This window comes from Labrus bergylta, chromosome 22 (genome assembly GCF_963930695.1).
Source record: "Labrus bergylta chromosome 22, fLabBer1.1, whole genome shotgun sequence".
NCBI lineage: Eukaryota > Metazoa > Chordata > Actinopteri > Labriformes > Labridae > Labrus > Labrus bergylta.
The window spans coordinates 7,226,965-7,252,000 of NC_089216.1; the positions used below are offsets into that span (position 1 = coordinate 7,226,965).

Genomic DNA, 25,036 nt, shown 5'->3' on the forward strand with positions numbered 1-25,036 from the left:
ATGCCTTTATTTAGAGATTGGACAGTGGGTAGAGACAGAAATCGGGGAGAGAGAGAGTGGGGAATGACATGTGGGATGGAGCCACAGGCCGGATTTGAACCTGGGCCACTCGCCCGGAGGACCAGAGCCTCAGTGCACGCACCAGCTGGTTCCCAAAGTGTGGGTCCAGGGGCCGTGAGATGCCTTCCAAAAACGTTGTATTCTTTTGTGTTAACAGTGTTTGTATATGAAAACGTGTGGAAATGCTCTACACCCAGAGGCCTCTGTCTCAACCACCTCTAGGGAGAGTGGGGGTCCCCAGTCTCTGGTATCCTTACTTTTGGGGGTCAAGACCTGAAAAGCTGGGGAACCCCCTGCACTAGGCTATTATAAACATTAACATTTTCGTAGAACATACATATGAAATTACAAAGACTATGAACACCAACAACTATATACATCTATCTTTTCTCTTTAAATTTAAACCAATACAAATATTAATAAAGATTTAAACAAACAAAAAATACAGCCATCAAATTAAAAATATGAGATACGTTTTGTCCCAAGCGCTCACATGTCTTTATTTGGTAAGACCACATGACATTTCCCAATGTTCACCCTTGCATGTTGGAGTTGTTGTTAGGCATCCATGGCTAGGCACTGCTCATGGTACCATCTTTGGCATGTGTCACACTGTTTCTGTAAAATAAAATGTGCAAACCTTTATCAACTTGTCAGGAATAGAGAATCTTGTGGAATAGAGAAACATTTCTATAGGCAGGGCAATCTATACACATAATCCTCTTCTATTTAGGTTTGTATGTGGGAATTTGTGTCCACTACATTACTCTCTCTCAAAAGTTTGCAGCATGTTTGCAATACAATCCAACTCCTTATAATGTAATTGTATTATCTACTCAACAATTGAGCTCCTATCTCCCATGAGAAGACTTAATTGTAATATCATTATTGAGCATATGCATTTATTTTTTAATTTGTGGGGGCAATGATGAACAAGAGGTTGGTTTTTGAAAGAGTACAATCTCTGGTACATGACAGCTTCTTTTTCTTGATTTTGTAAAAATCCTTGTAATTTCAAGCATTCTTTTTTTCCATATGTGCCATAAACTTGCTTACTTTCTATATCTTTGAATTTTTAAAAAATATTTTGTTAAAGTGTCAAGGGGTGGAGTCTGGGTAGGAATTGAATTTCATTGTGTAGTAATCTGCAATGACAATAAAGGATCCATCCATCTATAACTAACAAAGACCTTGGCCCTCCAAATCCTTCATAAATACTGAACGAGAGGTCTTGATCCAGCAGATGTCGCCATTGAGCACCAGCATGAAACCAAAACAACTCGAGCTGCATTGTTGTGTTAGTATGCTAATGGTGGCGCTCTTTTGTTTGCTCGTAGCTTCACACTGCATGTAAATTTACACAAAATGACCATGATCTAAAAACGCTTACGTGACATTCAAATAAGCAGTGAGAACAGTATGTTATTCTTCTTTTCTATAGTCCCTCACTTACAAACAACTTTCATATGCAAGGGTATGAGACGGCCAGCCGTCCCGTCCATGTAAACACGGTGTAGATAGGCTCAGACAACATCACAGACAGGAGACTCGGGTGTCACACTCATTGTAGACAGTCATGACTCACAGAGTTATTTACAGAGGATATACTGGATTTCTGCTATATTTACAGTATGTGTAAAATGTCGCACATTCAGCCTTTGAGACCAAATTTTAATTTAGGAACATCTCTGTATAGAAGTGCTGCCGGTTTGTGCTAAAAGTACAGTTGAGCTCAATACATGACAATAATGTGAAGGCTGAAACTGATTTGATGCAGTACATTAACGCTCACTGGACTTATATATTTTCTGTTTACATTGCACTCTGTTTTAGACTGCAAATCATGCACATATCTGCACAACTGCACAGCTCCTCAACATCCAAGTCAGAATAAAGGCTCATTATAGTGATTTATAAGGAACTTTGACAGTGGATTTCTCAAAAAATACTCAGTAGAAGTACTCCATAGTACCTGTACATGTAGTCTAAGAAGTATTAAGTATAGTCATATCAGAGTCATGGTGTACTTATAGAAGAATTAGTTTTTACAAGACGTCAAAGTCCGAAAAAAAGACTCGGTAATATGACACGTAAGGGACTTTGACAGTGGATTACTCAATAAGTACACAGTAAAAGTACTTCATAGTACCTGTGCGTGTAGTCTAAGAAGTACTTAGTCCAACCATATCAGAATCATTGTGTACTCATGGAGGAATTGTTTTTTACAAGACATCAAATTCATAAAAAAAAGACTCATTATAGTGATTTATTATGGACTTTGACAGTGGATTACTCAAGAAATACACAGTAAAAGTACTCAATAGTGCCAGTGCATGTAGTCTAAGAAGTACTTAGTCCAACCATATCAGAATCATTGTGTACTTATGGAAGAACATATTTTTTTCCCAGGAAAACTGTTTTTTTTTATTTATTGTGAACACCTTATTTTGAAAAACGGAAGTTAACGCAGACTCGCAGTATTATTCTCAAACTAATTTCACCGACCTCCGAAGCTATTCCCTGAACAGTATTTTTTTTGCTCCCGTTTCATACACGTGTATCTCATAGCCGGTTTTACGGTAAGACTTCGGCATTTATCACTTTTGCCTGGAAAAGGAGATTAATAACGGACTCGCTCTCTCTGTCTGTTACACCTGCTCGCTCTGCAGTCTGGAGCATTTACCATAAAGATCAGAATACGTGAGCACTTCAAATTTAGGGGCGGCTCACTTCACCATGTAAAAGCGAGGAGCGGCTGGTTTGACCGCAGTTAAACGCACAGAGGGCTCCAGATGTAGAAATGCTCTAAAGTCAAGTTTGCGGTCAAATAACAGTCACACTTTATCATCTCTTTTGGAAATACAGTAAAGTATTTTATAAATGTATTTGTTCAATCTTATAGTCCTATGTTTACTGTCTATTCATAATTCCATACATGTGGTAAACCTACAATTCGTGCCTCAGGTGTGGTCGAGCCAACAGCAACTACAGAACTGAGACCTGTCTGGATGTGACAGTAAGTATCATTAAAGCATGTAGCTGTTTCTGCTGTTTGTCCCTGAACTACACTTAATGAAATGTGTTTTTCAACTCTGTCTACAGATCCCAGACGATCATCTTGCTGGATGTGATATTTACATTCATGCTGATTCACCTCACAGGACTGAGCTCCGTCCTGGAGGTGCAGGACTCGCTGACACGGATTTCCTGCTGTACCTTCACATGAAGTCCACTGACAAGTGCAGAGCAAAGGTACACACACGCTGAAAACTTTGAGATCTATCATATTGATTAGCCTAAATGGGTCTCATATTTACCATTGACTCTTATTTTTAATATGTTAAAACTTTATTTTTGGTGTATGTCGTAAAAACATCAGATTTCAGAAGTTTGATAGCTAAAAGTTTTAATTAGTACTGGTCTTGGGCGTCTGCTGTTTTGAAAAAAATCCTGAAAAATCCCTCAAGGTGGCAGCAGAGGACAATTTAAAAATCAAAGAAAGGAACAAAATAGACTGACTGACTTTTGAATCCTTAGATTATTGGCATTGTTTGCCTTTTATATTTTCATCACATCTAAATTACTCATTAAATCGTTTTTTTGACCTCCAAAATATTTGTAACAGAATTTATTGACATATTCTCCATTTTAATGTCCTAAAGTTAAAGTTCCTCCAAGTAGAGAAAAAAAATCAACAGTAGTTTGGATAATAATTCTCATTGTCACATTATTTCAAAAGGAAATGTTTAAGATTTAATTATGCAATTTTACCTATTTAGATAACAAAGTTGATCTTGCTGAATGGTTACTTTTGATATAGGTAACTTCATACACACTTTCTTATTTTGCAATTGAATCGACAATCATGAAAGATGAAGCTTTCCTTAACTGCTGATTTCATTATACTCATCCTTGCGTCCTTTTGCCCCCTAAGCCTAATATTTTGGCCTACGCTGCTCACTGCCAGACAGATGCACTTGGACGACCTGTGGCCGGGGTGGTGGTCATCTACAGGGAAAGACTGAAAGGAGAAACGTTTAATCACCAGGCAGCTGTACAGGTATTATTTTAAATATGAAAAAAACAAAAATGTTCTCGGTAGTTTGAAATTGTGTGTTGAATCTTGTGTGTTCATGTTACAGACTGTGATCCATGAGCTGTTTCATGTGCTGGGTTTCTCTAAAGAGCTCTTCCACACCTGGCGAGACTGTTCCTCCATGTCTCAAGGTTTTTTTTTTAACACAATTTTTTTTATGTAATTATATAATACTTTGAGGTCAGCATGTGAAGTGTGCTTAAAAGTGTGCTGTTTAAGTGCCCTTAACAACTCTGAAGTGCCTTTAAAAGTGTGGTCTTTATAGGGCATTCTGAAGTGGGCACACTTTTCAGGGCACTTAAAGTGTGCACTTCAAAATGTGCGCTATTAAAAATGTCACTTTGAAGAGACCTTAAGTTTAAACTTTGAAGTTCCCTTAATAGTGTGCTCTCTTAAGTACTGTTTAATGTGTGGCAGTAAAGTGCCCTTACAATTGTGCAATTTGAATTTTAACGAAAAAGTGTGCACTTTTAATTTTGTTTAAAAGTTCCCTTAAAGTGTGCACTTAAGTGGGAACTCCAAAAATGTATAATAAGAAGTTTGGATTAAGATTGAACTTTTAAGAGCACTTAAAGTGTACACTTTGAAGGGCCCTTAAAAGTGAAAACTTTTAAATATACTTTAAATTGTTAACTTTGACATATACTTCAAAATGCCCACTTCAATTGATTTACTCAAAATGTGGCACTTTAGGTGTGAACTTTACAGTACACAAAACATTGGAATCTTTAAGTATACTTCAAAGTGTGCTTAGATATCCATGAGCTTCAATTCAAATCCTTTAGCAGAGCTGCAGAACCGCTCCAACTTAACCAGATTTGTCAAGAGGCCTCCCTTATATGATCTTCTGCTTTGTTAATGCAGGGTGTACTTCCTGGCAAAGTGTCCTCACACTGGGAGTCCAGGATCTTTCAGGGCTCCATCATGGCAGCAGAGCTAGCGGACTCATCCTCAGTCTGGATCAACCCGGTAACCTTGGCTGCATTACAGGACACGGGCTGGTACAATGTAGACGTGAGCAGGGCACAGAGTCTGGTGTGGGGAGACGGTAAGTATAGAAAAAGAATAAATAAATAAATAAATAAATAAATAAATAAATAAATAAATAAATAAAATATATGATAAATGTTTGATTTGTAGGAGAAGGGGCCATGTTTGGATCCCTGTCAACCTGTCAGAACAAATCCTCATCGTTTTTCTGCTCTGGCAGGTATATTAAGTTATAATTGTTTATCTCTACAACATATAGTCTGGATAGGAATGTAAGCCACTTTTTAATTTAAAATGTTACATTTTCAGCACTAAATGTTTGCGTTTCTTCTTCTCAGTGGGTTTGGGTGTCATTACCTTCACCTCCACAAAGGGGAGTGCAAGACTGATCAATACCTGGAGAGATGCAGAGTGTATAAACCCCTCAAAAATGGAGTAAGAAGTATTTCCTGCTCTGTAGTAATTTCAAATGATGTAAAACAGCTTTGTGGGATCAATTGTATTTTTCATGCCAACGCTTTCAGTCTTTTTTTATGTTCATATGAGCGTCACGTTTACCCTCTCCACCTTTTCCCTTCAGAGTGAGTGCTGGAAAAAGGAAAACCCCAGGCGGTCAGCTGAAGCGGACTCGACTGGGGAGATCCTTGGTTTTGACAGCCGATGCTTCTTCTCCAGTCTGACCAGACAGGTGTGTACACGTGTGTTTTCACGCGTGCATGTGAGTGTATTAATGTGTTTTATTTCCCTCTCATATTAAGTTGATTATAAAGTCATTTTTTTCTTCACTTGTCTCTTGTTTAGAACCGGAGTCAGTTTCCTTCGTTCATCAGCACAGTGGAGGGCCGCTGTTACAGACACAGGTGTACTGGACCAAACAGGTACCAAATCCACGTGTCAGGCTCTGAGTGGGTGGAGTGTCCAGCAGGGGGAAGCATTCAGGTAATAACATAAAAAAAATACAGAAACAGAACACAGTTTTAAAGTACTGGTGGTGTGGAGAAATACTTTTCATACTTCTACATTACTCCGACATATTTGAATGTTTAATTTCACAGTTGCAAAATAATAATTGTAAACAAATCAGTATAACATAGTGCCAAGGGACTGCAGATGTAAACTAGCTCTAAGCTGACTCTGGTACAATGCATCAAATGGAAACATTTATGTTTAATATTGTACATGGTCCCTTTACAAATAAAAAGTTAAGAAAAGAAAGGGAATGACTTTCCTTAACGATAAACCTGGCTAAGACTTGATTGATTATTTACATTTAGACAAGATTTGGTGTGATTGACAAAACAGGTTACTCAATCTGAGTAATTCCCATATTTAAACACCGTGCACCATTAAAAACAGCAGCTGATTTATTGCCTTTCTAAAGTAACAGTGTAATGTTTGTATGTAGTGAAGCATGTCTTGTGTTAAATGTGCAGTCTATTTAATGTAACCAGATGTAATCTAATATCTTTTGTGTTTTTTTACGGTCAGATTGAAGGATACCAGGGTTCAGTTTCCTGTCCTGACAGGAGGTTGTGTCTGTACTCTGACATCACTCCTCCTTCAGACGCCGTCGATACATTTCCTGCTTCCATCATCAGGTGATTGTGATTCTAAACAAGCAACAACACTCGCACTTTCTATCAACTTTGAGCTCGTTCTAACTTCACTGTATTTCTTTTTTGGTCAGAGATCCATATGGGACTTTAACTTCAGCCCAGACCTGGACCTCTTTGTCCTTCGGTGTCAAAACATCTCTCAGCATCACTGCTGCCGTGTGTCTCCTGGCTGCAGTCTTGGTGTCTTACAGAAAATGTTGCTCCTGCAGGATCAGGATCCACACCAGCACAGATGAACACAGTAATCTGTAGGAAACACAGCCTCTAAAACCGGCTTTATAAACTTTAATTGTTCTATAATTATGTTTGTCTCTTCTTAGTAATTTATCTGAAGGCTGTGTTGTAATTGTAGAGTTATTCAGTCAGAGAAAAAATGCCTTTTTATGACAATTTTTATTGAACAGAGTAATGTGAAAACATAAAGATAACCTGTTGTGGTCAAACGCAGCTCAAAAATATCAATCAGCTGGTTTCTCACCCTACATACATTATATTGATCCGAAATGATACCAAAAAAACATAATGAGGAAACATGGCCAAACCAAAAAACAGTATCTATATATATATGTATGACCCTAACAGAAAAACTAAGATGAAAATTATAAATGAAGTGAAATTAAACTCAATTTGGAGCATAATATTATTCCCAATTGGAATTGATGGTGAAAGAGATAAAACTTGAAGTCAGTATGAAATATTTTAAAATAATGATTGCACTCAGTGAATGTTTATTTATTATTTTGGTTAGTTAATTCTTTCACACATCATCTTATTTCCTCTTCCATTCTGGTATAGAGGTCTGTCTTGGGGCGACACCATCGATGCAAGCAATGAAAAATGAACCACAGACTGCAGAGAGCTTCAAGCACACAAAACAGAACTCCACCTTACACCGGGTACAGACGATGTTTTTGCATTTAATTGTGCTGTGCTCGATCAGAAACCCACAGGTGGGACAGGCACGGACAGAGGGACAGCCGGTCACCATCTTAACATCCTTGAAGGTGATCTCGGGACACTTTCTCAGGATTTCCAGTGGCTGATTAGCGCATTCAGGGTTTGCACAGTGGTCGTCATGTTCAGATGGACCTGTCCATTTCTTCAAACACTGCCAGCAGAATTCGTAAGCCCTTCCTTTGTTACGTGTGCACACTGTGCAGAAAACCCTCAGGTTGTTCTGGTCCTCTCTCACCACTAAACTCTTGCAGCCGGGACACTGTTGAGTAAATTTGGTTAAAAATCAAACAAATAATAAAAACATCTTCAGTATGAATGCACAATATCTCTTAGAACCTGTGATTGGTAGATACTTACTTTTTTGGCATCCAAATGATCTTTGGCGACTCTATTGAACATTCTTCTCTCAATGTATGTTGTTTCTGCAGGAGTCAGCAGAGCCATTTTGCAAACCTCTTCAAATGACCACACAGCATCACAAAGGCCACAAACAAACTGCATCTTACCCTTGAGAATTAAACAGAAAATCAATCAAATGTACTTAATTGCCACTTTTGCTTACTTTTTTACCACCATGAATTAAGTGACAGATGAAGAGCTGAAAAGAAGTCCTTAATGTTATCAAATAATAGACACTTAAAATCCTCATGCCTTAAGAGACACGAAGTGGATTCAAACAAAAAATAAAAAGTAAATCTACTGCTCATAGTTCATAAGATCCATAGCTCTAGAACAAGCCTGACAATCAACCTCATAGTTGTTTTCCAGTTTTGAAAATGTGGAGAAACATAACAAAATAATAGTTTTCTAATACCTGGTCCAGCTGCCAGAGACACCAGTCGATGAGAGACGTTGGAGTCACAGTATGACCACAGGACATCTTTGCTCTGAGAGACTTGTAGTCATTGAGCTCAACTAGAGGAGAAAAAGAGCAACAGACAGTGGTAGTTAGTTTTGTATTTAAAGAATGACACCCAACAAGGTGTCAGGTCAGGTATCAGGAATTTATGAACGGAGAGGAGATCAGGACAGCTGTTTTTCAGAGTCTAAAGTCCCTTCATGAAGAACACCTTGAAGTGCATCATTTACCTTATACCACGGTCGATTGCTAAACAGGATAAGGCATACTGCTGCCTGTAGTTAACATTAACTCTGTTTTCCTGCTCACGCCTCAGGGTTTGACTTATTCCTGAAAAAAGGACATATCCCAAAATGTTCTGCTGCAATGAAAACATTAAACACTTCTTCTGTGAGTAGGCTATAGCAACAAAATACAAAAGGCTGTAGGCTGCTTTACAATTACAACTTTACAACTAGGCTATCGATTGTTCAGTAGCCTTATTAACTGAAAACCTCCAAATAACCTTAAAATATTAAGTATAGGCTAATTCACCTTATTATAGGCTATATGTTTAATAAAATTCAGATTAATTTGGGGGTTCTGTTCTCTTACAATCCATTTGATCTTCTCCATCGACGAATGTAAACCTTGTGTCATTTGGGTCGTAACACCTCTCCTCCTGTTCAGCTGTCAAAGTGTTTGGCCAATTCTCTGGTTCTGAATAATCATTTGGTCCAGTTTCCAAATTGTCCGATGAGTTACTTGGTTCAGCATTAACCTTTGATGGAGTAAATGTTGTCCTCACTCTAGGTCGTAGCGCCGCGTTCGCAATTAATGCATATCCTCTGTGTGCAGCTGGGTAGCTTGATTCTGTCTCCGTTTCCAAAGGTCTTCTCCTGGGAATAGTTTCCATATTGTTCGATGAGTTACTTGGTTCAGCATTAACCTTTGATGGAGTAAATGTTGTCCTCGCATTAGGTCGCAGCGCCGTGTTCGCAATTAATGCATATCCTCTTTGTGCAGCTGGGTTGCTTGATCCTGTCTTTATTTCCAAAGGTATTCTCATGGGAGCAGTTTCCATATTGTTCGATGAGTTACTTGGTTCAGCATTAACCTTTGATGGAGTAAATGTTGTCCTCGCATTGGGTCGTAGCGCCGTGTTCGCAATTAATGCATATCCTCTGTGTGCAGCTGGGTTGCTTGATTCTGTCTCCGTTTCCAAAGGTCTTCTCCTGGGAATAGTTTTCAAATTGTCCGATGAGTTACTTGGTTCAGCATTAAACTTTGATGGAGTAAATGTTGTCCTCGCATTGGGTCGTAGCGCCGTGTTCGCAATTAATGCATATCCTCTGTGTGCAGCTGGGTTGCTTGATTCTGTCCTTATTTCCAAAGGTATTCTCATGGGAGCAGTTTCCATATTGTTCGATGAGTTACTTGGTTCAGCAGTTCCAAATTGTCTGGTGTGTGTTGGTTTCGGAGAACTTCGTTGACGTGACGGCTTGTTCCCCATCTCGACTCGGTCTCAACAACGGATAGCTCCAGCTGTTTATTCACCTGTTAGTCACATGATGACTAAGGTAAAGTTAGAAATATTCACAGGCTATTAGGCTGTTAGTTAGGCTATTCACAGATTCGGCTTTCCCGGATCAATAATTCATCAGCGGAACATTGCTTTTACAAAACCGACACCTCTCGAGCTATATTCGTATTTTCTTCAAAACGAGCCGTCCTCTGCGCTGGGGAACTTGCATTGACCTGTACGCAGAGCCGGCTGGTGAGCGAATGCGCAGGGACCGTCTGCAAATTACAATACCGCAAAAATATGATACATAAATATTCAATAACTTCACTCAGGAGAGGTGCAGTGTCATGAAAATCATTTTACACATATGTGATCTCACGTTTTCCATACTAAATTTCTCAGATTGGAAAATAATACTTAAAAAAAACAAAAACCCATTATGAATAAATGTCCTCCTGCTTTATAAACTACATCACATTGCTTTGGATAAAGGGCTTTCATGTAATTTCAGTGATTTTTTTTATCATTAAATTTGGTAATAAAATATGTAATAACTGTACTATAACATGTTGTAGTGCCATCAAACTCACAGCACACATAAACCATGTACTCTTGATTATACAAAAAGCCGAACTCTGTGAATATATTTCTAACTTTACCGAAGTCACATGATGTCCAATCACCTCGTGACATAACTTCTCAAATCAGATATCCTACACACCCTCGTTAACCTTTTAAATGCACTGGGATCGTTTGCAGTTGGACACGTCTCTCGCAGTGCTCTGATCTGGCTTGGTTGCAAAATGGGGATCCAGGTGAATGTACACGGTCCCAGAGGAGAAGAAAAGATCATCGATCTGTGTGACAACATTGAGCAGATGAAGAACATCACTGTGAAGCAGCTTAAAGAGAAAATCAGACGCGACCTCAGGATAAGTACGTCTCACTTCATTTTCAGTAATAGTAGTAGTCCCCTATTTCTTAATTGTTATATGACTATTATAACATAGGCCTACCCACGCGGAAAAATACATTTGTTTTTCTGACAGATCAGAAAACATTTATCGTTTTATTAGCCTTAAACTTCTGAATGTGTTTATCTATAAAAGCCAGACCTGAGTTATTTTTATTTCTGCTCAGATGATGATGTCCGGATTGTGTTCCGAGCCGAAACCCTGGAGGAGTCAACTCTGGTGATGGATTACGGGATCCGTCACCTTTCTACCATCCACACTCTTATACTTCTGCCCGGAGGAAACTGATGTGGAACCATTGACTGTGTATCAAAATAATATAAATGTGGAAAAGACAAAGAAGAAAAAAACACAAAGACTCTGAACTACACTGCTGTCATATGTTCCATATGAACTGCAGGAAAATAAATTGTTGAATTTCCCTTCTCTTAAAACCTCTTTGTTTTGGATTTGTCATAAAATCAATACTCTGAATATGTAGGCCTGTACATATCCTACGTTTCACAGCATTTGAATGTTACAGTCTAGATTACATGGAAGTAGTCTAAATGCAGTAAAATGACAATAAAAATGACGCAAATGACCCCAAGCTATAAATCTCTTTATTGTTGAGGTTTCAGAATGGAGATAGCCTAAAACATAATAAGATTTACTTCATTGATCCCCGCAAGGGTTTGTATATGCACACAAACAGGATCCTATGGACATGCACACTAAGGGAGAGATGTCAGAGTGACGGAGTGGCACACAGCGGGTGCTCCTGAGCTGGTGGTGGGGAGGGGGTTTGGTGCCTTGCTCAAGGGCAACTCGGCAGTGCTCGGTGATCTGGCACCTCTCCAGCTACCAGACCAACTTCCATGCTTGGTCCGCACCGGGACCAAGCGACCCGGCGACCCTCCGGTTCCCAACCCAAGTCCCTACAGACTGAGCTACTGCCGCCCAGTAGCTCAGTAACAGTGCTGGCTGTTCAGTTACTGTTATCATACACTATTTTAATTATTATTTTAGAACCATGCAATTGCTCAGGTTGAATCTGATTGAATCTAAAAACGTATTTTAGCATGAACCAGAACAAGAGCTCTGTGTTTTAAACATTTTATTAAGAGTTCAGTTATTTGAATTTGTCTTTATTTTTCAGTTACAATTTTGTTAAAATTGTTTTCTCAATATATGACAATCATCCTGTGATTTCCATTTCCAAAATCATTTGAGCTGCATTTCATGTATGACAGCTTTTATAATGTACGTTAACAAAAACACACTGTAGGCCTACAGTACTTAATGTTATTAAAGCCTGCAGGGACAGAGAAGCAGTAAATACAATACAAATGATCTGTTTTCTCCTGCCTTGCAACAAAAATGGAAAAGATAATAAACTAAACTAAACTCAATGTTTGTTGACATCAATAACAGATGAAGAGAGGGCTTCTGCAGAAGAAGCCAAATTGTCATGTTATGTTACTGTACAGTAATGTATGAAGCAGCTGTGAATTAAATTCCCTTAACTTATGATGTGTTAAAAAAGAACTCAATGAATGAATTTTATGGTGACTTCCCCACATTAGTTGATGGTGAGCAGCAGGAATTAACGATACATCCTACATTCATTCATGCATCATGCATTAATTCAGCATCAATTAAGTATAACATTTGTATAATGATATAAAAGTTTACCCTGATTTAGTTTAATGCTTTTCATACTTTTGAATTTTAACACCAAAAAGGAAAGTACAGTTAAAAAGTTCATCACTATTGTATTTCTTTAAAGTCAGAAAGGAGATATCCTGCTATTCCTCACAGAAGAAAACATATCAAAGATATATGAAACAAGGTTTTTAATAGACATAATTCATATGACAACTTGTTATATAACCACTGGAGTTTTGGCATGTGCAAAAACAAAAAAAAAAGGTAATGGAAAGAACGGTTGACATAAAAAAAAACAATTGTCAGGTGATTGTAACTCACCCTCAGGCATTTCCTCATTACTGGAATTAAAGGCAAAAATAGAACTAAAAAAGTTTGTTGTGCGTTAAGAAGGATATAATCAATAAAGATGTGTGAACAGGTGTGTCTTGATCGACATGAGAAAGTACCTTCACCTGAAAGTAGTTGAACAACATTCTGGCAGGTAAGTGGTTTATTGCTTATTATTTGTTCATTGTGTTTCAACACGAAATTATCTAAATTGTTAAACGTGAAAATAATTGAATAGATTATTTGAACAGTGACACATTTGTTTCTGTTTCCATCTTGTATATGCAAACATAAAACATGTTTACCAGTATTACCTGGGCACCTTTTTGTACCCTGCTAAAGTCAATTTTGTAACCTTTGAAAAGGCAGACATATTTGTTGTGATCAATTGAGGTACAAAAGTGTCACCTCTCACCAGAGATACAAGTTTGGTCTCTTTGAGGTAAAAACCACCAGGGTACATTGAAGTACCCCATATCAAGGACAAGCCAGTGGTGCCTTTAGGGTGCTGCCCCAGTGACGAGCCATTGTGCCCCAAAGGTATGAAATCAGTTCTCAAAGTGTACTGTTTTAATTGTTATTAGTTTATTAAGGTTTTTGTTTTTTATTGTATTTTCTCCTTTTCCCAGAATAAACCACCTACTTGCCAGAATGTTGTTCAACTACTTTCAGGTGAAGGTACTTCCTCATGTCGATCAAGACACACCTGTTCACACACCTTTATTTATAATATCCTTCTTAACGCACAACAAACTTTTTTAGTTCTATTTTTGCCTTTAATTCCAGTAATGAGGAAATGCCTGAGGGTGAGTTACAATCACCTGACAACACCTGCTTTGCTTTCTAGAATTGCAGGTTCATTTCTCGTCTCCTCGAAAAAACCTTTGTTTTTTCCCCCCGAAAAAATCTTTATTGAATCTGTTTTTAATAATAATATTAATAATATTAAACTTTAACTAATTAAGATCTTATTCTATATTTTTTGTATAATTTATACATAAAATATTGAATAAATGATTCCCATCCCACCCATTATTGACTGGTACTCCGACTCCTGAGTCATACATTAAGGTCAAATTAAAATGTAAAAATGATGTCAAATTATTATTATTTTTTTGCTTACTCTATTTAAAGTCTTAAAATCAATTCCATGAAATATTACATTTCTGTATTATTTAAAATTTAACTTTAAATAAAATATATTTTTTGTCTGTCCGTATGTTCGCGTCAACTCTGTTACCTCTGTTATAAAACTGCATTAAATCACCAAAGTGTTCACATAAAACGCATTTGACCAGCGCACAGTGATGTCACTTCCTGTGGCGGGAAACCTCTGGAAGACAGTGAGGTATGTCCATGTTTCTTCTCTCATTATTTCGTAATATGTTGAGAAATCATCAACAGTAGATTAATTATTCGTCAAATCTGTTGTGTTAATATTCAGTGATTATCTCAGTGAATTGATATATATATGATGAAAATCTATTAAATTTGGGTTTAAGAAATGTTAGCTGATATCTGGTGTGAGGTTAGCATATGGAGTAAAAGTACAAAATGGTGGAAAAACTCTGTTACTGTCAACTCTGTTTATGTTTTAAACAATTTGATTGTAACAGAGTTGACGATACGTAACAGAGTCACATATCACATTTAAGTATTTGGCAATAATTGATATTATTGATTATTATTATTGATTATTATTGATTCTAGGTTATTTTACTGCAACAAGTACATCTGTGTTATGCAATTTCAGGATAAGGAAGTGAGTAATTTATCTTTTAGGGAGATGAATCTTTCAGCAGCTGAAAGGCAGCGGCAGTACAGGGCCCGGCGAGATGCCGACCCTGAAAGGAAGGCAGAAAATTTGAGCAAAGACAGGAACAGATGGAAGAAAAGGAGAATTGCAGGGCATGCATGCACGGTTGCAGAGTTGGGTGAAAGGGAGAAAAGATCAAAGCGCAAGTATTGGAGAGAGGCACAGCAGAAGTGCAGAACAAGAAAGCTGAGACTTGTAGAGATGACATCACCACAAAGTCCTGAACCAGCCCCTGAACAACAGACATTCAGGTTAGATCAGTGCATATGTCCATGATTCCATGATATTTTGAGTGACCGCACAGTAACTCACAGTAAGAATGAGAAAAGGAAAATACATTTTTTGAAAGGAAAGGGAAAATAATTGAAAAAGGCTACTGAATTCAGTTTTAATATAAATGTGTTTTTATCATTTCAAACAAAAGCAGTCAGGGTGAAGAAAAGTAAAACGGGAGAACTCCAAATTACAAAGAGAAATCGAAAAAATTGAAGATTTTGCTGAAAAAGAAAACAACTGCTGTCCGAAAATACCAGAAACTCATCCAGAGACTGACACCTGTGTCTGACTCCCCTTGATCAAAAACACGAAAACAAATAGGAAAACATAAAGTCCCTGCAGAAATTCAAAGAACTCTCCTTTATCACAACGTGCTGATAGAAAATATAAGAAAGAAGTATCAAGACACAAAAGGAGAGAGAGTGCGTCAGATGATATCACGGATAGTGTCAGGAAAGATAATAAAAAACTACAAATTACAGAAAACTTTTTTAATTTGAACAATTATGCATGTAAATTGTCAGCAGAGATTCAGGCAGTTCACTTTGCATCCTCTCAGAAGCAGGCAACTCTACACACTGGGATCCTTCATGTGGGTGAAGTGGACAAACATTTGTGCTTTACATCCATCTCAGCATCAAAAGAGAAAGGTCCACCTGCTATATGGACACACCTGTCCCCTGTTCTGGACCACATAAAAAACCCATCAACCATCAGTAACTGTCGTTCATTATTTTAGTGATGGACCGTGTACCCAATACCGCCAAAAGGGCAACTTCTACTTGTTGAGCACGGAGTTGTACAAGAAGGGCTTCAAGGAAGGAATATGGAACTTCTTTGAAGCAAGTCACGGAAAGGGAGCTCCAGATGGAGTGGGGTTTTGAAAAGAACAGCAGACAGATTAGATGGTGCAGGGAAAGACATTCCAAATGCCATGCAGCTGTATGAGTGTCTTCTGAGTTCCCAGACCTCTATAAAGCTGTTCTTTGTTGATGAGGAAGCTGTGGACAAAGCTGTAAAAAAGATGCCAAAAGTACTCCCAGTAGTTCCTTCGAAAATGCGCCTTCATCAGCTGATCACTCTGACACCAGGAAAGATCATCTACAGAGATGTCAGCTGTCTCTGTTCAACTAGGCAGATACTTGAGTGTGCATGTCACAACACACAAAGTTTTTAATTTGATTTCAAGCCCAGCCTTTATGTCCCCACTGAAGAGCAACAAGTGCAGGCAACACATGACATCATGTGGGACGGCAGAAATGTCGTTGGGCAGTGGTGTGTCATCAAATATGATAATGACATTTATCCTGGGACCATTGTCGAGGTCAACGAGACCCATGCAAAGGTCAAATGCATGCACAATGTGGGGAGGAATCGCTTCTTTTGGCCAAACCGCGACGGTACCTTGTGATATCTCTTGGATGATGTCCTCAGAATCATTCCACAACCAACCGCTGTGACAGGACGTCATGTGGAGATAGACCGAGAAATATGGGCAGAAATTGCTGCCGACTAGCTAAAAATAGTGAAACATGGATGCCACGTTTCCTGAATGCATAATGGTCTTGGATGCAGGGTTCTAAATTAACTTTTTTGATCACCAGCCAATCAGAATTTCGACTAGCCAAATTTTTTCCGGTGAAAATAAGAGAAATTATGAGTGCCACTGAATGCATTTGATCATTTTATTAACATTGTTGGCATGACAAACACTTACATACAAAGTTTAACCCTTAGAACTAGTCGGGTTGGCGGGTGTTAATTTAGAACCCTGCTTGGATGATGGGCTTAGTTCTAGTGTTAGTGTTGACTTGTTATTGTGTTTGCCACTGGTTTTGGGCTTAGTTCTTGGCTGTCAGTATTGTACGAGACATTCACCGTTATTATTCAGATTCATGAAATATTTACATCCCAGATGTATTATTTAGGATTAAAAAAAATTCTGTATATGAAATGTTGTTTAAATGTTCAAATTAAGCCGGAAGTTAAGGTGAATGTGTAATAGTTTGTTTGTCTTTTAACTATGGGTGGTCAACTCTGTTATGCACGTCATCTCTGTTACCATCAATGTCAACTCTGTTTGTGTTATGTTTTTATTTAAAAATTATGATTAAATATGTTTTATTGTTATTAAATTGATTAGAAAGTGTGTAATAACTAACATATTTACCACAATAAATTGCAATGTATTTAATACATTTGTAAAGCTACATTTAATGAAAACGGACACGATCTTGACATCTTATAAGTTAAATGCAGTGGCATAGTTTACTTACTTACTTTAAAGTATCTTTCTTATCAGTCTAAAAGTTTCATTTATGGATATAGAGACAAAAGTTATCTTAGGGAGGGCAAGGTTTTAAATTATATATTGTTATTTTACTCTATATAATTGACCCAATTTGTCTCTAACAGAGTTGACTTTACTGTTAGTATGTTGTTTTTGAGAATAAATATTTTAAATCATATAAGTTTGAGGTTAGAAGACAATAAATATACAACATTAAGATTGTGTTCTATCAGAATAAAAAAGTTGAATTGGAAGAAAATCACAAGTGTTTCCCGTATTTTTTCAATACCTGAAATGTACCCGCAATTCTGGAATGACTCTGGCGTTGTCAGGTGATTGTAACTCACCCTCAGGCATTTCCTCATTACTGGAATTAAAGGCAAAAATAGAACTAAAAAAGTTTGTTGTGCGTTAAGAAGGATATAATCAATAAAGGTGTGTGAACAGGTGTGTCTTGATCAACATGAGGAAGTACCTTCACCTGAAAGAAGTTGAACAACATTCTGGCAGGTAGGTGGTTTATTCTGGGAAAAGAATAAAATAAAATAAAAAACAAAAACCTCAATAAACTAATAACAATTAAAACAGTACACTTTGAGAACTGATTTGATACCTTTGGGGCACAATGGCTCGTCACTGGGGCAGCACCCTAAAGGCACCACTGGCTTGTCCTTGATATGGGGTACTTCAATGTACCCTGGTGGTTTTTACCTCAAAGAGACCAAACTTGTATCTCTGGTGAGAGGTGACACTTTTGTACCTCAATTGATCACAACAAATATGTCTGCCTTTTCAAAGGTTACAAAACTGACTTTAGCAGGGTACAAAAAGGTGCCCAGGTAATACTGGTAAACATGTTTTATGTTTGCATATACAAGATGGAAACATAAATAAATGTGACACTGTTCAAATAATCTATTCAATTATTTTCACGTTTAACAATTTAACTAATTTCGTATTGAAACACAATGTTAGATTGTGACATACTGACTATTCTTTAAAGAACAGGTGTTATTTGCCAACAAATTTATGTAAACACACTAATTTCGAAGTCTGAGCAAAAGTATCGATGCAACTGCAAAAATCCCAAATACAGCCAGCGATAGGCTGTCTTATTATTGTGCTCCATTTTTTCAAATACAATTGTTTCTTAAATTAAGAGCCACTTAAAAAACAAAAGATAATCTTTCTAACCACCTAAATCATTTCGTTCATGTTCATAACACTTAGAAGACTCTGCCTGATAATAGATGAGGGCGGCATTAAATGAAATGTGGGAGGTAGGCTGTGGCCCAGGACACGACGCAAGCTGTCTGTCAATAATAGGCACCAGTAGAAGAAGACACATCCTCCACTACAGGCTACAGGTTACTGGTTTCACGATGTGATCGCAAGCCGTTTGTAAGTGTCTTTTTCTCTTTGTTTGCAACCTAGGCTAAGTGTTTTAATCATGCAGTTTTAAACTGATTTGAAGAACCGACTTGTATTTAATATCTGCGGATATTTATTTGTGTTTTATTTGTAAGGAGTTTATTGGCTGTCATTTCCCACCCGTATTAAATGTGTGGATATCTAGTTAAGAATTATTGGATGAAATGTAAGATAGTGGCAAATCTTCTATCCGTGTTACCCCTTGATTAATTTACGCAAACGTCACGTAAACTAGAACACTGTAAGCGCAACAATGTCTGAACGATAACTGGGGTTTATTAAAACGTTTTAAAGAAGTCTTTCTCTCTCGTTTGGATTTGCACTTCTAATCCTGTGTGCAGACTTTCTGAGCTACAACAGGAATCATTAAACTGTTCTTCTTTTGAGACGCATGGTGGGGAGTCGCACAGGTACGAACCAACAGTAGCATATTGAATTCCTGAGAAACGAAAAGTTAACCTCAAAATTAATTGTTTGAAATATGTCTTCTGCTTATTTCTTTTTTGTAGGAAGTGTTTTGTCGCCGTGAGTATTCAATACAGGACTTTGCTTTATCTCTGAATTAAGGCTTTGACATCAAATACTAAGTAGTAATATTGGAGGGGAATGACAATGAAGAGGATAGAATATTCCGGGGAAAGGGTTTATTTTAACATAGGCACCAGGTACCAGAGATAAGTACGGAAAAGGATTAGAGAAGAAGAGGAAGAGGCCACACATAAAAAAAAAAAAAAAAAAGAGTTCTGACTTTATTCTCAGAATTCTGACTTTAAACTCAGAACTGGGTACCTGTAAGGACCAACTCCGGTGGATAGTCACTGTGTAGGACTGTGCAGGACTGACTGGAGACATACTGGAGTGGGAAACAGCAGCAAAAACCGTGGCACAATTATAGTTTAATGATACTGTATTTTTGTTTTTTGAGTTGCAAGCTGGTGTAGCACCCAGGTGAAACTTTTGTGTAAACAACTATGGAATTGCTTAAAGGAGTAGCCAACTTACTCTTTTCACCACATTTACATTCAGTTCTTTAGTTGAATATTGATGAAGCCCCTTATTCCATATAGGTAAAAAAAGATAGGGTAAATAAGGTTTTAAAAAAAACAAAGCATGTTAAAAAGCATTTTATTATCATTCATATTGGACACAAATGTAAGAAAGATATTAGTCCGCTGGCATTGATATTGAAGGAAGTGTGTGGACAATTATGAAATGCAAAATGAATAACATTCAGTCCTGCACAGTGACTATCCACCGGAGTTGGTCCTTACAGGTACCCGTAGTTCTGACTTTAAACTCAGAATTCTGACTTTAAACTTAGAATTCTGAGAATAAAGTCAGAATTCTGAGAATAAAGTCAGAACTTTATTATTTTCTTTAATTTGTGGCCCTAATCCTCTTCCGTAGATAAGAGTGCATTGTGTTTGTGCTGCGTCATTAAACAGAATTATAGACTAGAGCTGTTTGGGAAAATAAAGTTGAAATTGTAGCACGCATGTCTGAAATGGAAAAGTGATATAGTTTTATTCTGTTATCTTCAGATAATGATCCCCAGGAAAAGAAGAAGAAAAGACTTGGCATCAGTAGAGAAGAAACAAAAAGGTAAGGAGAAGAGATACATATGATTCAAATGACAATCATTGAAATTAAAGCTCCTGTGAGGAATTTTTATCTGGTTGTAAAACAGACTGAAATGAATCCTGAGGCATATTAATGCTTATTAATGAAGACAAGGAAAATGAGTGACAAGACTGACTCTTACTAAAGAGTACATTTGAATGCCTAAAACTGCTGTCACAAGGTGTCAGACAATGTGATCAACAGCAAGCTGAAGACACAGCACTTTAAAAAAGAAAGTTTTCCACAGAAGATATTCACTAGGATCGATAGATTGTTAAAAGAAAGACGGATGAGATTTTTGCCATGAAACAATAGCCCTGAAACATGATGTACATGCACAGACTAGATTAACTAATGTGTCCACAGGGGGCGCCAAAATCGCCACAAACCAAAAGTTGAGGTTAAGTTAAAGTTACAGTAATCATAAAACATAAAATGTTTAATTTTGAGCAAACATTTAACACAGTATAGTGTACATAATATAACATTAGATAATGTATTATTCATATCTTAATGTTTTATATGTATATCCCGAGAGATTTGCCAAATTTACATACGCTAAATGTACATACTACATTTTAAGGGTAAGTCTTTTTATTTCCTTGACAGAGTTTCACGGTCTGTATAATCAGGGAGCAACATGTTACCTCAACAGTGTTCTGCAGGTTCTCTTCATGACAACTGAGATTCACAACAGGTTTGACACTGTTTGGTTTGCTAATGTAAAGACCTGGATCAAGATTTTATTGTACATTAAAGTTGTAGGTTTAAGGTTAAACCTTGATATCTTTTTTTGTTTTAAGTCTGTAAACTTTAATAACATGAGAAGTTCAACATTATAAGATGGAAAAACCATATTGTTAAATCATTAAACTTACCACATTTTAACATTGAACTAGTACATTTCTTTACTTGATGACAGCAATACTCCTTCATAAGATTACAATGATTTACTAAACAAACAATAAAAGGGAAGAACATTTTTAGAAGAATGATTTAAATAATTCCCGTTCTTTCTCAAGCTTGGATCAAAACTCCGATACAGATAAGGAGCTGAGAAACCTCTTTGAAAAACTGGAGACAGAACCATGTAGGACAGTAGACATCACAAACAGTTTTGACATTACAGACGGTAAGTTGACCAGTGACCGTCATAAAACATTAATGAGGAGGTGGAGCAGAAGTTCCCTCTGCAGCTGCAAAGTAATGCTTTTGTGGCGTTTCAGTTGAATTTCATGTTTCATTTTTAGTGCATCAACAACGTGATGCTGCTGAATGCCTGGAAATGATTTTACACAAAGTCAGCCCACAGGCCTCCCAGGTGAGCATGTCATTACAAATCAGGATCTTTATGAAGACACATTAATAGATAGGACCAGAAAAAATCATAAACAGAAACATCTGTGATCCAAATCCTGAAAGAAATATGAACATTTAAACAATTAAAATAAAAAGCCCATCATATTTTGCACATTTGACAATCATTTCCCATTAATCATAATTATTGACATATTGTTTGTTTACAAAAATATTGATAATATTTCTCTCTCTAGGTTTTCAAAGGACAGCTGAAATACTCGACAACATGCTCCAAAGGCCACAACCTCAACACAGAGACGAATCCATTTCTGACTCTTCCACTGTCACTGAAGGATGCTAACAATTCCACCTTCAGTGTGGTGAGCCGATAAAAGTCTGGTTTAGTAGTTATATCCACTTTTTCTTCTACTATAACTTCCAGTAACACCAAGAGATTAAAGCAGTATTTGTGCTCCTTACTCTAAGTGTAATTTCACAGGAAAATGGTTGCAATTTGAATATATTAATATATAATTTGAAAGTGAGATCGGTTAGCCGTTCTTAGCCTACAGTTATGTTTTCCCAGGAGCGTGGCTTTGACAACGTTTTCCGGACAAAATCCTTCATCGGAGACAACCTGGTGTACTGTGAGCAATGTGGAAAGAAAACAGAGGCCACCAGAGTGAGTTAATAAACCAACAGTATCCTGACCAAATTCTGATGTAACTCATTTAAAGCTTTGATTTAACTTACAATCATCTATTGAACATAATATGTTTGATATCAAAATGTGTGTTTTCAGGAATGTGAGATAATGGAATTTCCTCGTATTCTGGTTCTACTTCTGAAGAGATTTGACTTTGACAACAACACCATGTCACATTTCAAATCAGACCGCACGGTAGTGATGCCACATACATTACAGAGACAGGCAAGAGGAAGTACACTTAAATGCTTTTCCTTGTGTTTGATTTTGAAAATCATATTATGTAACTGACTGTGTTTGTCACTGTAGAACAAGATGTACACACTGTGTGGGATTGTGAATCACATGGGCAGCCTTAAAGGAGGACACTACACAGCCACCATCCTGTCCAAAGAGGACAACACCTGGTATAAGTTTAATGACAGTCACGTCAGAAAGGTGAGGTTGAATTGAACTCATCTGTTATAATTTCCCATATTTAAAACGTTAAAAAAACCTCAATAATAATTTGTTTTTGATGAATGTTGCAGCTTGAAGAACAACCATTTGCAAACTCTCAGACTTACAAGTATGTTCAGTGAATTTATTTCCTTGAAGCAAAAATTAACTACATGTCTTTAAATGTGCTAAGAAGACCATGTGTTATAATTAAAAGCTGCTGAGCATTTGCAGAGCTTAATGGATACGGGGTTCTTCTGTTTTTAAGGCCAAGATTAAAAGTCTGAGATATATTATCTAAATGTTTAATTTATGTGCTTAGCTTTTTATGGCATGCAGCAAACTAACTGAACTAACTTTAAGTAACTTAAATGATTTGTTCAACAGTTCCAGCACTGCATATCTGCTTGTGTACAGAGGTAAGACAACACAGTAATCATTGTTGACTAAAATGTTTTATGATGGTTAATCAATGCATTGTTTTCGTCTTGTGACAAAAGAGAGGATGAAACAGGCATGTAGCCATGAGACAGGAAAAGAGGTTAGGAACAAAAGAGTTAACATTTCAAGCCTCAATGAACAAAACAGAAGAAGATCCTCTCTTGCTTCATATTCTAAAAACCAGCCCCTCGAGAAAACCACATCAGGACAACCTGAGAGAGGCAGAAGAGGGAATGCAACAAAGCAAAACACAAGAAGGAGAGCCTTCCATACATTCTAGCAACCAAATTAAAAATATACATGTTTAACTTAAAGACAAAAAATAATAAACTCATGATTACCCAGCTGACCTCTCCGTCTAACTGATCACAAAAGGTGAACAATCAGAGTCAGAATCGTTTTTTTGTTGTGTACATTTACACAGACAGGGAATTTGTCTCTGTGTTTTGGTGCAAAGCAGTTAACAAAGGAAATAAAGCAAGAAATAGCAATGTACTTAAACAATAAAATATAAGAAGCAATTTCAAATATATCAAATAGAATTAAAAATTGTAAAAATCTAAAAAGCACAAAATGTACAGAAGGTGCAATGAAGGAGTTGTTTCAGTTGACAATGAAACAAAGGAATCTTACAGTGTATATAACAAGGGACTTAAATCAATATATTTGCGCCCATACCCTTGTAATCGCTGTATCCTCTTACTCAATATAATCACACAATAAATGATCATGAACAATAGCCAAAATCATAACCCACTACATACCGTAACCTTAAACCTTCAAAATGACACTTTGATTCATTCATCATAGGTCAAATGTTTTGTCCGATGAAAATAATTTTTGTCCTACTTTCCCTCCAGAATGCACAAGTTCAACCAACATCCTGAAGAAACCACTTTGCATTGCTCTCATCGTTTGTGGTTGTTTATTAATTGTGATACTTGCTGTTATTCTGTCGACTCTAAACTTATCTTGATGGAGAGAGTGGGCAGGACTTATGTCAGCGTTGAAGAGGAATTCAGAAATGTCTACTTGCAAGTTTCTACCAAATTGATGGTGAACTAAATTACATTTGAGTATAATTGCTTCTTTTTTAATCATTATTTTAATTTCTGTTTTTTTTTAAACAATTTTGATGACTAAGAGCCAAAGGACATTTGCAGTTATTTGTGTATAAAATGAAACAAAAGATAGCAGTTTCCCATTCAATATTACTGAATAAAGATATGGATTTTAAAAGCAGTATATTTCTTTAAGCGAAGAAAACAACCTTCATTTCTTGTAATAAATGTGCATAAAAAGCATTAAGGCCCTGAAATTGTATTCTGACCTTTCATAAATATGAACAAATGTTGCTCATGAGGCTAACAAAGGTATAGTGTCCTCTCAAAACTTGAGATGGTGTTGGTGGTGGAACAATGCACGTACAGGTGTTAAGTTCAGGTGAGGAGAAAACAAAGAGGACCCAGCACACAGCCCTGTGGGATGCCGTGTTCAGTGTGAGGGTGAACGAGGTCACCGTCTTTCACAGAAAATGGGTCACCCACCACAAACGACCTTAAGTTTTATTTTTTACATTGCAGTGCTAGTGTTGATCTAGGAATCAAACTGCCATATTGACAGTGGATACTTACGAACATGTTTACCCATGGTAACTAACTTTCTGATGCAGGACCATCACAACAA

General features: G+C 37.1%; 1 protein-coding gene, 1 long non-coding RNA gene and 1 pseudogene across 3 annotated transcripts; all 3 read left to right on the top strand.

Annotated features, from left to right (window-relative positions):
• Positions 1–242: 242 nt before the first annotated feature.
• LOC109988746 (ciliated left-right organizer metallopeptidase-like) lies at positions 243–7,209 on the top strand (annotated as a pseudogene).
• Positions 7,210–10,819: 3,610 nt separating this feature from the next.
• On the top strand, positions 10,820–11,645 carry LOC136177429 (uncharacterized). Its single transcript, XR_010665034.1, has 2 exons — positions 10,820–11,018; positions 11,223–11,645. It is a non-coding gene; the product is annotated as an uncharacterized lncRNA (long non-coding RNA).
• A 7,082-nt stretch (positions 11,646–18,727) lies between these two features.
• LOC136176973 (ubiquitin carboxyl-terminal hydrolase 47-like) lies at positions 18,728–24,654 on the top strand. Of its 2 annotated transcripts, none has more exons than XM_065950102.1 (14): positions 18,728–18,816; positions 19,188–19,256; positions 19,356–19,371; positions 20,388–20,448; positions 21,076–21,163; positions 21,489–21,598; positions 21,717–21,787; positions 22,020–22,145; positions 22,352–22,447; positions 22,568–22,666; positions 22,781–22,909; positions 23,002–23,039; positions 23,297–23,328; positions 24,211–24,654. In XM_065950102.1, the coding sequence occupies exons 4-14, from the start codon at positions 20,391–20,393 to the stop codon at positions 24,324–24,326; spliced, it is 963 nt and encodes a 320-aa protein (XP_065806174.1). In that variant the 5' UTR covers positions 18,728–18,816; positions 19,188–19,256; positions 19,356–19,371; positions 20,388–20,390; the 3' UTR covers positions 24,327–24,654. The 2 variants fall into 2 exon arrangements, with proteins under 2 accessions (XP_065806174.1, XP_065806173.1); XM_065950101.1 differs by having other exon boundaries at positions 18,731–18,816; positions 22,568–22,696.
• The last annotated feature ends 382 nt before the right edge of the window (positions 24,655–25,036 follow it).

Coding starts and splice junctions, on each gene's coding strand:
- LOC136176973 (XM_065950101.1), top strand. CDS start 20,391: ATGATCCCCAGGAAAAGAAGAAGAAAAGACTTGGCATCAGTAGAGAAG. Junction 22,448..22,567: donor AGAAAACAGAGGCCACCAGA/GTGAGTTAATAA, acceptor GTGTGTTTTCAG/GAATGTGAGATAATGGAATT. Junction 22,910..23,001: donor ATGACAGTCACGTCAGAAAG/GTGAGGTTGAAT, acceptor TGAATGTTGCAG/CTTGAAGAACAACCATTTGC.